This window comes from Gobio gobio (assembly GCF_949357685.1).
Source record: "Gobio gobio genome assembly, chromosome: 7".
Classification (NCBI taxonomy): Eukaryota; Metazoa; Chordata; class Actinopteri; order Cypriniformes; family Gobionidae; genus Gobio; species Gobio gobio.
This window is the reverse complement of record NC_137103.1, coordinates 45,426,322-45,439,962: the sequence shown is the minus strand read 5'-3', so window position 1 is coordinate 45,439,962 and position 13,641 is coordinate 45,426,322. Positions and strand designations below refer to the sequence as shown.

Sequence of the window (13,641 nt, the reverse complement as noted above, 5' to 3'; positions counted from 1 at the left end):
TGTTTTGACAGCGATTCTCAAATGATTCCTTTAGTGATTCACTTTTCAAAACCCCGCCTTTACGTGACGCTAATCTGCGGTGATTGGTCCGATGACCCAGTCAGTTGTGATTGGTTTAGTCTGTGCAGATATTTTCGGAAACAGAACGCCCATCAAAGTCTTATAGTGACAGTAATTTGTTAATATGTGTCAGGAGTTATGAATATGAAAACCGCGTCGGTACCGTTTGATTGTAATATGAGCCTCAGCTGAAAAAAACTCCTCTATTCTCCTCACTAAGACTTGCGACAAATCAAAATCCCTCAGGGCTTTTAGTCCTCCCTCAGGAGACATATTGATAGATTCTCATATGTCTGTGTCAAATTTCTAAACAGAGGAGTATTTTTTATTCAATACTTCCTCAAAATGCACATATATAGCCTAATCATGAGCGATTGAGTCTCTTATGTGTTGTTTTCAATTCATACTGGCAGCCGGAGGGCGCTCTGTGCACATGTAGTCCATATATGGTACAGACAGACGAAGAAGATACCATGTGCCATAATAGAAGTCCATAATAAAAGCTTCCTGAGATCGCGAAACATGCAAATAGAGACATAATAGGCTAAGGCTAATAAACACTCAATCGCGACAATGTATGGTTTGTCTTCAAGCCACTTAGTCTTCAAATGCTCATGCTTGGGCAGAAAAAAGTTTGCTTTTGAGTCGCACTTCAGAACACAGCGTCTCGTCGCCATGATGTTTTCTAGTTTGCACTGGCGTATTGGAGCGCAATAAGTGGGCGTATCGTATTCAAATAACTTGACAAGTTGACGTCATCTAGTCAGAGAAAAAGCTTCAGTCTTCTAACGATTCTTAAAAATGACTCAGAGTCGACTCTTACTTTTGAAAGAAAATAACTATATATACGGTGCACTGTCATATTTCAAACTTTGCAGGATGTTTTTGTTCACTTAGATCTATGTTACACACTACATGAAAGGTAAATTTCAAAATTCCATGATAGGTGCTCTTTAAAAGTTTAAAGTATACTTCAATATATAAATATAGGTAAACAAAACATAACAAATTTACCTAAATCCACAATAAAACCTAAGCCACCTAAAGCCTTGTTTATACTCGACGCGTCCGCAAGAGGGCGAGGCAAAAATGACGTCATCGCGGAGTGGGCGGTAGTGCGCGTTGAATGCGCGAGACCCCATTTCGCGTGGCGGTGTGCAGCGCTTTTTTTTTTTTTACTTTTCGCGGGGCTCTACATCTGAAGATGCACGAGTTCAAGGCGAATCTAGCCGAGCATGACGTCTCATCAAACCGCCACCCAGTTTGCACATACAAATGAGTTGCTTATGTTTACAAAATGAGCCTACAAAAGCAGAAATAAGCCCTTTTATTGAAAATAAAGATGCATGTTTAATAAGAATGTTCCCGAAACTAAATGAAAATGTTTCATGAAATTAGGAAATATCTAAGAGATCGTTATTTTAGCTGTATACATGTGTACACATTTTGTTCTAATGTCACAAGTAATAATATCAAGGTTTACTGAGCTTTACACGATTATTTTGTAGTGTGGTTTTTGGTGAAGGCCTACTAAAATACATATCGTCCCCCTGTGTACATTAGCCTACTTCTTCTCACCACTGTTTCCTGATAATTTATAGAACAATTACTCAGAGTCGCCCTCTGTCCTTTCAAAGAAAATTACAACGGCAAGCGCGTCAAGTATAAACTCCTCGTCCATTTGGGGAGTAGCGCGCGCAGACAGCGGAGGCTCGCGCTGCAGAGCCAGGTGAAAGTATAAACAAAGCTGAACCCAACTACTATAATTTAACAGACACTAAATAACAGTTACAGTACTAATACTGTACCAAGATGAATTATAACAATTGTGAGTTATCACACTTTAAATCAGCAAAAACATTTCATCGTTACTCTTGTACGCGTCAGCTTATTTCCTTGTCACATGACACACTGCAGCCATAATAGCGCTATATGGCAGTTGTATCACTTTTATTTTGTTTTTCCTTAATTATTCAAAACTTTTTAGCTATGTCATAAACTACCTGATATTCCGATGCTCACATAAGTGGAAGTGATAATGGAAAGGATTGTTATTGTCGCTTTCATAGACATCAGTTTGTATTTTACACACTATAAGTGTTTTGTTCTGCTAATATTTATGTGTATTTAAATGTCTGAAACATAAAATAAGTTTATGTGGTGAAAACCCTGAATAGTTGTGATATAATATGACAAAGGCTTAGCGCATCAGTCTCTGGCTCAGCCAAAGTGCAAAAGCACATTTGAAATTAGCAGTTGATCACGTGATGCAATCGCACCTGTGTGATCGTATGCGTTAAAGGGTTAAGTGGCACCGAAATGAGGCACCGAAATCTGCATTCTGATTCGTTCTGGTACATACCAGTCATATACAGTACCCAAGCCTATTCAATGTTATGGAGTAGTGGAGAATATTGCAGAATGGTTTGCTTCCCACAATTGAAAAGGAACGATCAGATGTTATTTTTCATCAAGACAATGCTCCAGCCCAAATTACAAAGACAACCAAAAAGTGGCTGGAGAACAAGTCCATCAGGCTCATGTTTTGGCCTGTCAGAGTCCAGAACCCTAGTGAATTATTGGTCTCACATTAAACTAAAACTAACTGGGAGACTTTTTTTTTTTTTTTAACTACTCAAGAACTGTTTGAAGTCATCAACACTGACTCTTCTTCCTGTGAAAAGCTGTCTGCAAATGTACCCACACGCCTTAAACATTTAAAGAAAACAAAGGGAAGGCTATTCTGTGCTAAGTTACTTTATCTACAGTATTTGTGCAATTATTTCTGACCAGTAATTTGTGTTTAAAATGGTTAAGACCATTAAAATACCACTGTACAAAACACATAATCAGAAAAGAGAAGCTATGAAGTTTTTGTAGCCATAATGTTTTCCTGAGAAGTCAAATAATTGATTATAGGGTCACTTTTCATCTAACCTTTGACCTGCAGATCTTGGCCTATCTTGCTTACTGTGACATAATGACTTATGACCTTTCAATAATTCTACCTAGAAGTTTGGACACTTTACTGATTATTTATTGATTGATTGATTGCAGGATCTTAAAAATCTAGTCTTAAATACTTGAACCGTTAAATTGCACCACTTCCGGGTTTCATTTCATAATTTTGATGCATTTGATCATTCTAAAACACATCAATAAGGAATACGCAGGTGCTTCCAAACTTGTAAAATGGAAATGTACTACTAAGGTTGAATGCACCTTGCTACAAAACTACACCAGTTTCAAACAATAAACATGCAAGTATTGTACATTATTGCATTGCCAGTGACACCATAGCAAAAAGACAATCTAAACATCAGAGATTAGATGATAGCCTACAACCTGAGGTACTCATTATGGGATAAGTACATTCATAAACATAATATGACTCAGACAGTTTAGCTGATGTACTACAACACACTAGAAGTAAACAAGAACCTTCCCTCAAACGTCAGTGGGGACTGTCACCATGGACACGCCCCCTCAAAACCCTCACTTACATATATAATTTTAAAAAAATTATGTTTTTTGGAATAAAACTCGTGTATAGCACGCACATTAAGCCAACTGTGTGAGACGGGTTTCCACTGTATCATTATAATAAACTGACTAAAGGGAACCACATCCAAGACGCACCAACTGTCATCTTTCGAAAGTGGAAATCACATGTTTTTGTAATGTTTTGGTGTGCGGAAACGTGTGATATTATTTAACTCTGAGTTTTGAATACAGTCTTGACTTTGGCTGAATGTAGCTTTGTATCAAGCGGCCGCCGCGCGCCAAACATTCATCAAAGGGGTTTGACATGTGCCGACAACAAACTTTCTCTCAACTCACCTCTGTCCCGTAAAGGAGTACTCGCTTCTTCATCCCTGCTCACTTGCGTGATGATCGAGGCGGACGGGTGGTCCATGAGATCCGTAAAGCAAGTAAAATCGCAACTTAAAAAGGGTTTCCGTATTAAAAATCTTTCCGCTGGCTACGATTGAATTGAGAAAAAAAAAGAGAAAAGACTCCCTGCAAATGCCCCCAAAACTCCAAAAGACTTTTACCACTTAAGAACATTCATAATGCGAAACCATACTAGGCTGAATGTGATATCTATGTTTTTATAAGTTATACGACAAAAAGAAAATTAAATAAAAATAATAATAAAAAGTTAAGTTCCTGGATGATAACTTTTCACAACATGGAGTTCGGCTCTGCTCTCAATTTCAACATACAAACATGGAACTCAACGGTTTCAAGGCACCCTTCGCCTTAAAGGGGCAACGACACTCAGGCAAGACAGACTTTTGCAAGCCACTTCTAAGGTTCAAAGTTTACGAATGTGAAATATGTTACGAATCAGAAGAAACCCAGAACATGTGAACATATCTTTTAGTACCTAAATGTAGTAATATCTTCAAATGCAATATATTTATTACTCAATAGGAAGGTGGGCCCACGAACCAAGACAGCTTAGCACAATTCAAGTTCAGCTGATGTTTTATCGCCCACACTCAGTAAATATGACAAACGTGTTAAAAGTAAATTATTTATTCTTCTTTATCATGAACTAGATAATAAATCTAACTTTGGAACAAAGTGTCCTAGTCGCTTGGACGCGGGCTTGATTAATATGCGTTGCCCCTTTAAAATCTACAAAATCCAACACGCAAATAAAGTTTAAAAGATCTCACGGTCTCGGTGTATCAGAATGCTCGGTTCTGCGTTAAAACGGGTTTTCTAACGTCCGACAGGTAATATATATCATAAGTAGTTAGGCGTGAATGGCTTTCAAACGAATGCGTGTGTATTTTACCCTTTTTAATAAGCAAGACAACTTTCTTGTGAACTTTTTTTTGGCAGGAGCTGCGAGCGCGGGGGGCTTGAGACCGTCTTTAGAATGGAGGATAGGGAGAGTCCTCAAAGTTCGCGCACTCCGTCATGTTGATTACAAAGTTTACATCATTGGTATTCACGACACACTACACTTAACAGTCTACAGTCATTCACTGAAAGCATTACTAAGACCTCCAGATTATACGTTTGAAGATTTTCAAGTTTTTTACAAAAATATATTTTTTTATGGCCTCATATTTAATTGTTAGGGTTAGGGTTAAGTAAAGTAAAATTAGTAGCCTACAAACATTTATTTATTTTATTTGTTTGAAAACTTGATTAAAGATCTATTTAATTTTCCTCATCTGAAAAAAACTTTAATATATATCTATACATGAAATAGTCAGATTTAATAGAATAGTTGGTTTCATTTTTCAGTGAATATTTTTTGTTTGTTTGTTTGTCTTTGCATATGTGTTACTTTGAGTATCATATTTGATACATCAGGCTTTTATGAATATCAGCATTATCATATGATATAGGAGAATATGAAACTAGGCGAGGAGGGGAAAAAAACTGCCAAAATTGAGCAAAAATAAGCAATTTGGCACAGTTGCTATGTCATTTAAATTCTAATACATTGAAATGTAAATCAATGAGATCTTAATAACAGCATAGCAGACCACATATATAAAATGCATATCAACATCAGTTATCACTCTATGGGCCCTATCATACACCCAGCACAAACACTATGCAAGTGTTTTTTGCTATATCATCATCAATCATCAAAGCTTTTATTCAGGACACACATGGTCCAAAAAACACATACATGAAATATACCAATACAAACACAAAAACAAACAAACAATACATATCACATATTTGCATATAAACTAAAACGCCAGTGGTTCCACAATCTGGAGAAAAATCTGACTGAACTTAGTGTTGGGTTCGTCAGTGTTAAAATTATACTGTTTGCAGAGTCAGTTAGCCTACACATACATCTGTACATGATATTCCGCAACACTGCAGAGCAGGTGGGTACACCAGCATTAACAAACATCTGACTCGCACTGCTCCAACGTGGCACCTTAAGCAGCAGCCGCATTCCATCATTATATGCTACATTCAGTTTCTGCATGCTGCTCTTTTTGTAACAGCGCCACAAATGGGCAGTATACATAGGGGTACAAAATGTTCTAAAAAGTGTAGTCTTCACAGATCCTGAGCACATACTAAATTTGCGGATCAACATATTAGCTTGTGCATACAACATACGACACTGTCTAAAAATGTAGTTATAGTTTCAGTCTGACGCAGTTATCATTTTCAGCGCCATGTTGTTTAAATAGCAAATGCACTCGCGCGCATCTGTTCGCGTGCTTGTCTGAAAATGAGGTGTGTTCAGGCGCATTGTTGGCGCGTTGCTATTTTGAGGCAACTGAAAAAGACTGCGCATTGAGTATTTTTGGTGTTATTTAAAGGGCGTGTTAGTAATATGTGCCTATAGGTGGGTTCACAGCGCACGTACACTCTGCTTATTACACACACAGGGACGCGCAGCAGCACACAAACATTTTTAAATATTAAAGATAAAAGATTCCTCTCTGGAGAAGCGTTCAGTCTTTCCGCTTGCAAATTCCGCCATGTAATCCATCATGGTGCGAGCGCAACTGGCTTTTAAAGGGAATGGGAGATGAGACTCTGATTGGTTTATTGCATGTCATACCCAAAACACACCCATGACTCATTAAGAGACTAGGTACAACCCTTTTAGACCATGCGCCTGGCGTGCTGACCGTTTTTTCCGTCATTAAGCTAGCAAAAGTGGATTTCAGAAGTGCATCTGCGCCATGTGCTCATATCGTTAAAATAGCAGTCCCTATCTCTCCCAATGTCTTTAGTAAGATGATATTTAAAAGCTAGTTTTATGATCAAAGCTCTGTTAATTTTATTGGGGGCAAACATATAATTCATTGCAATACAATGATGATTGAGAAATGTATCATATTTGATATTTACATTTAACATTTACATTCTGAAAATGATGTATGGATAATCAAGTAAACCTAGGTTGCCTAACAATATTAAAGTTATTATGTCTACTTTATAAAAATCTGTAAAGATTTCACACACAAAAACATGCCGTTTGTGTGTGTCTCTTTAAATGCAAATGAGCTGCTGAAGAGGGCGGAGCTTATAGAGCTGGTGTTAGCAGCTCTGATTACCTCGCAGTCTGTTTTTATGTTCAAACCGGTCGGACAATGATGAAGAGACTCAAGTGACAACATGTAGAATGCGACAGGACGTTTCTGAATGGTTAGTTGATGGATTTATGTGCTGATGTGGAGTTAACTATCTTCAAGTAATCGATTAGCATGTTCTGTCATGATAATCTATAAATCGCTCATGTGGGAACTGTTGTAAGATGCCTTCAGAGTCATGGAGCCATAGAACAGGTATAGTTTAGTGTAATTACGGTTATAACTTATGCTGTCATCTTGCTTTTATGTCATGCTATTGCATTTGTGTTACGTACTGTATTGCAATAAATGAGAAAAGACGGATGTGACAGCTTGAAGTTTAATTTTCAAGATTTCTCCAGTCGAATCTGTCTGTCTAAAGGCCACCACTTGCAATTCCAGGATGCCCTTTTAACATGAATGACCTTAAAAAGTGATTTCTGTAAAATAAAATATATCTCCCTTTGCTTTGAACTTTGAGCGTCGTAAATTTGCAGAGGTTGCTTATGCTCAAACAGCAACATTACACACTAACTAAAGTTAAAAAAGTGAAATCATAATCAACCACCCCTTTAAAGGTTATGAGATAAATCATTTATAATAAATATGGCAATATTCCATTAAAAACAAGAATTGTCCGTTTTGATTTTAGGGCGACTTCGCAAATTGATGACCATATCTCTGCTTAGGTTATCCGAGGTAGCTTCACAGATGATCAGGCAGGGCCACAACATCCGGATCCTCAAAAACATATGGGTTCTAGTCCATCCCTCAGCTGTTTCCTATTCTTTGACAAGAAGATGAAGTGGTCTGGGAAGACACTGCACTGCCCTCCAGCAGAACCACATCTTTCAGTTCCTGCAGACACATTGGAGGGCCCTTTTAGTTGCAGCTTTTTCCTTGATTTAGACAGACAATGGTGCACATTCATGCAGACGACAAATCAAAGGTCAGCTGTTACATGCAGCCGAGCCTCACAGCATTAAATAGAGCTCCATCTATATCCGATTGTGACTCACCAGTGCTCTCGCTATGAAGCGTGGATGTGGATTTCTGCCTCTTAGACTTGAGGGTCATTCATGTTAAAGGGCATCCTGGAACTGCTAGTGGTGCTGCCTTTAAGACAGACAGATCCGACTGGAGAAATCTTGAAAATTAAACTTCAAACTGTTTAATCTATGTCAATGTGTATGACATACTGGAAAAGGATCATGGGTTTTGATATTGTTTGAGATTGTAATAATGGTTTGCTATCTCATCAAGTTAGCTAGTAGTCAGCTAGCTTTAAATGAATACAAAAGAAGTTGATTGTTTCTAAATTAAAATTTTGTTGTTGTTGAATATACAGTACCATTCAAATGTTTTGTGTCAGTAAGATGTTTTTATTCAGCTAGCATGCATTAAATTGATCTAAAGAGAATACATTTATAATGTTACAACATATTTCTATTTCAAATAAATGCTGTTCTTTTGAAACTTCTATTCATCAAATTTAATTAACTACATGTACTTACTATAGAGTTATGTTAGGGGGTAAGGGTTTGGTTCAGGGTTAATTACTTGTAATTAGGTATAATTTATTGTTATTATAGTAAGTACATGTAGTAGCGTGTAACTTTGTCACCTTAAAATAAAGTGTTACCTAAAAAATAATAAGCAGCACAACTGTTTTCAATATTGATAATAATATGAAACGTTTCTTGAGCAGCAAATCAGCATATTAGAATGATTTCTGAAGGATCATGTGACACTGAAGACTGGAGTAATGATGCTGAAAATTCAGCTTTTTCATTACAGGAATAAATTACATTTTAAAACATCTTAAAATTCTAAACAGTTTATGTTACATTTTAATGATATTTCACAATATTACGGTTTGTACTGTATTTAAAAATAGTATCTCAAAAATAGATCGATGGATGGGCTTGATAGATGGATGGATGGATGGATATATGGATGGATGGATGGATGGATGGATGGATGGATAGATAGATGATGGATGGATATATAGATGGATGGATGGATAGATAGATATAGATGGATGGATAAGATATAGATAGATAGATGGATGGATAAGATGGATGGATGGATAGATGGATGGATAGATGAATGGATGATGGATGGATGGATATATAGATAGATGGATGGGCTAGATAGATAGATAGATAGATAGATAGATAGATAGATAGATAGATAGATAGATAGATAGATAGATAGATAGATAGATAGATAGATAGATAGATAGATAGATAGATAGATAGATAGATAGATAGATAGATAGATAGATAGATGATGATGGATGGATATATAGATGGATGGATGGATAGATATAGATGGACGGATAAGATAGATAGATAGATGGATGCTAAAGACAGACGGATGGATGGATAAGATGGATGGATAGATATAGACGGACGGATGGATAGATAGATGGATGGATATAGATGGACGGATGGATGGATAAGATGGATGGATGGATAGATGATGGATAGATGGATGGATAGATATAGACGGATGGATAGATAGATAGATAGATAGATAGATAGATAGATGGATATAAATGGACGAATGGATATAAATGGACGGATGGATAAGATAGATAGATGGATGGATGGATATAGACGGACCGATGAATGGATGGATAAGATAGATAGATAGACGGATGGATAGATATATAGATGATGGATGGATAGATAGATATAGATGGATGGATAAGATAGATAGATGGATGGATGGATGGATATAGACGGACGGATGGATGGATAAGATGGATGGATGGATAGATGTAGATGGATGGATGATAGATATATAGATGGATGGATGGATAGATGTAGATGGATGTATGATAGATATATAGATGGATGGATGGATAGATATAGATGGACGGACGGATGGGATAGATAGATAGATGGATGGATATAGACGGATGAATGGATAGATGGATGGATAGATATAGACGGACAGATGGATGGAGGGATAAGATAGATGAATGGATGGAATGTAAATGAATTAAACAAATCAAAAAGTATAAACAAAGGTTAAGGGTTAAAACAACACAGGCAACAGGAACGAACAGAGTCAAGCTCAATGATGGATGATTGGGATGAGTTATAATCTTAAATCTACTGATGAACAAAATCAACTACCACTCAACCTGAAAAAGTGCTTGACCTTTACCTCTACTCAGCATCCAACAAATGACCCGTTGTCCTCATATTGTGCCTGAGTTTTAGAAATAAAGGTCCATAGAGAGTACTCAAGTTTGAGACTGGAGGTCTTTAAATACCAAAGCATTTCCCCTCTGTGGATCTTTATCTTAGAGTGAAGGACATTCTGAGGTTGAGAAAAGATGCTCTAGAGTGAGCAGTTGTGCTGTACATTGTCAACATATAATGCAAAGACCCCTAAGGCTAAGAGCAGCAATACACTGAGCCGATAGTCAGATATGAAACATGGTCCAAAATGAAATCCTAACATTTGGATTGGCCTCACAGTTAATGGCCCGTCTATGCAAGCCAATCTAACTACGTCTGGTTGAATTTGTGTAATTGTTCTGAAGTGTCTTGTAATGTAATTTAGACCATTTCCACTTTGTAACAGTACTTAGATGCACTGAAATGACTGGAATAATAATACATTAATTTAGAGTCTGTTGAGTATTGCTGACAGCTGATTTTATTCATGAAAAGTCATGGTTTCGACATATACACACTTCATTCTACTGTAAAACATTCATATTATCTCCACATTGTCACTGTTTTAGTGCAACATAATTCATTCCAGAAAAGCTTGATTTAGTTTCACATTAAAGGGTTGCTCGGCATGACTGAAAGAGTAGTAAACACACACACGCACACACAAAATATAAAACCTTATTCACAACAACACATTGAGTCTGAATTCTCTCTTCTTTATTGTGATTCCATTAATTTCGCACCATAATATATTTGAAACTAGAAGCTTGAACAATTTGAATAACCCGAGTTGAAACAAATCATAAACAAATCGGATAGAAGAACAAACCCAGTGTTAGCGTTTATGCAAACTGATGGAAAACAGAAGAGAGTTTGCGCTGAATCTCACAGCAAGTACTGCAATAAAAACGAAGCAAACAGCTATTTATAAACCAAGCCAATAGTTATGTACGTGATAGAAGGTCAAAGGTGTTCACTTGCAGTGTGCGGACTGAGAAGGTCACGACAGGATTGTGCTAAAAACCACGAGGACATTACTGCAGCGTTCCCGCACCTTTTGACCAATGGATCTCCATGTCTTTTCCTGTCGTTCGTGATCGCTGGATAAGGAGTTTTTATGTCAATTTCTCACAAAGAGCATTTTCTAGCCAAGTGGTCATATTCACAGTTTTTTCCTCCCCATGACTGTAGGACCCTGATACGATTTTCAGTTCTTTCACTTTGCTTAATTGTAGGTTTGTTTGCTGTAATTGTGAATATGATTTTTTCGCGAATCACTCATTTGTCCGTTAGATAAATTAACAACTAAACAAAACAGACAAATAAAAAATAAATCAAGCACTGATTCTGTGACTATGTTCACCAAACAGGATGCAAACCGCTCAGAAATAAATCCAAATAATAATCAAATCAAGATCAACACCCATTCAAATAAAATAAAATCATTTTTAGATATATATCTCCATGTGTAGTCGGAGAATACATGTTCTGTTTTTCATCATTCATTAAAAAAAAAAAAAAATCTCAGATTTTTGTGGACAATACATTTAATATATATTTTATATCTTAATATAGTTTATATATTTAGTATGATTTAGATCAAAACAAGACCCCCCCCCCCCCCCCAATAATCATTCAACCATAAAGTTACTCTCATTCATGGGTATAAATGAATCTTTCAGCAAAAACGTTCAAAATAATATGCTAATCAATCTCATAAACATTCAATGCAGCAGCTAACGTATGTTTTAGTCCCTTCTCTGAGACATCTCCATCCCGTCCATCCGTTACGAGATCACTAGGTAGCTTCCAGGCCCATCTTGAATCAGCCGATCTCTACATAAACACAACTTTGGCCGTTATACCACGACTTTTCTCTGGAAACCGATGGTGCTGCCGATACGCTATGAAGAGGAATTTGTACCGATGCATGCTGTATGCTACTGTATGCACTGAAATCTGCCATATATAATACATTCCTGGTGTTAAACGCAAAGACTTCAGCATATCGAAAGTCTAAGTGTCATGGAAAACCAAACCGTGTGTGCTTTAATGAACTGGGAATTCTTGCAAAAACGTCACTCCCTAAAGCTGAGGCCTTTCAATATTACAATAAAGTCAATACGCTTCAGTTTAGATCAAAACACTTTAGTAAAAGATAAAAAGCATCTCGTTTGAGTCGATAGTTTTCATATGTATACTGATGATCACTACAGTATAACAACTAGCAGTAATAAAAGTATTACTTATGCCATAAAAACCAGTTAAAAAAAAAGAGATACACCATTTTCCACAAATCTCAAGGCCCTGGTTCACAATTGGAAGACACCACAGAAAATACACATTGACGTGACATTTTTTTTGCGTCGAGTGATGGACTAGTCTTCTTGATTGAGTTTCTCAACCAGGATGGGTCCAAGTTCCTGACCACTTGCTAGAGAGAACTAGGTTTGTCAAAAAGTCGTAGGAAAGAAGAATAGGATGCTTAAAGTGAGGACGACGTCCTGAACGATAAACACGACTGCACTGTGCATGCTGGCCACAGCTAACGGAGGTAAATGCACTGAAATCCATTACGCTTTTGGACGCCAGGTTTTGTGTGTGTGTGTGTGTGTTTCAGGTGGCGTACACTCCGAGGTCAGAAGATTCTGTGCTTGATCTGCTTACACGCACCGCACTTTTACCGGCCCCCCCCCAAGGGCCCACCAAGGGCTGGGATGTCCTGAGGCTGTGTCTCTCTCTGCCCTTATCCTGGAGAACCCCGGAGCCGTGTTCTCATCTCTCTGGAGGACGTCCAGTGGTGGAGCTCACTGAGAGATGGGTGCTGCAGGGGTGCCGGGCGTTGAGGGGGTGGATGGGGTGCTCTGGTAGGAACGCAGAAGGACTTTGTGCTTTGTTGCCACCTCGACCCTGACCTGCTGCTGCTGCTCCAGGAACTCCTTGAGGCGTGTGGTGGTAAATGTGAGAGTCTGTCGCCGCAGTCTCATTAGATAAGCATCCTGCAGCCAGGAGTTGTTAAAGCAGTCCTTAATGGTAGGACGGGCCCTGAAACGCCGTGCAGACAGAAACAGGAATCAGTCAACATCAAGACACATAGGGCCAGATTTACTAACAGCCTGCGCCAGCGCAAACCCTCTTTTGGTGTTAAAATCTACAGTCAGGATTTACTAAAGACACGCAGTGAAAAAATAGCGCTGAAAAGGTGTGGACAGTTATTTTTGTGGCTGACCTTATTGCATATGCGTTTGTAGGAGTTTACCTTTCAGAAGCAAAATTTAAATAAGTATTTAAATGAATCACGCAAGGTGATTTAC

At 37.8% G+C, this 13,641-nt stretch overlaps 3 protein-coding genes across 3 annotated transcripts in view; 1 reads left to right on the top strand and 2 right to left on the bottom strand.

The window, feature by feature from the left end:
• Nucleotides 1-4,927, bottom strand: part of ctdsp1 (CTD (carboxy-terminal domain, RNA polymerase II, polypeptide A) small phosphatase 1) — a 40,386-nt gene extending 35,459 nt beyond the window's left edge. The window contains exon 1 of the mRNA XM_079822332.1: nucleotides 3,901-4,927. Within this exon, the coding sequence (XP_079678458.1) occupies nucleotides 3,901-3,976 (76 nt within the window). The 5' untranslated portion in view covers nucleotides 3,977-4,927. The remainder of the gene's footprint in view (nucleotides 1-3,900) is intronic.
• tfpia (tissue factor pathway inhibitor a) overlaps nucleotides 1-13,641 on the top strand; it is a 1,059,262-nt gene that overhangs the window by 605,258 nt on the left and 440,363 nt on the right. The window lies entirely within an intron of this gene.
• spegb (striated muscle enriched protein kinase b) overlaps nucleotides 12,462-13,641 on the bottom strand; it is a 109,277-nt gene continuing 108,097 nt past the window's right edge. Inside the window, exon 42 of the mRNA XM_079822473.1 lies at nucleotides 12,462-13,372. Coding sequence (XP_079678599.1) covers nucleotides 13,135-13,372 — 238 coding nt within the window. The 3' untranslated portion in view covers nucleotides 12,462-13,134. The remainder of the gene's footprint in view (nucleotides 13,373-13,641) is intronic.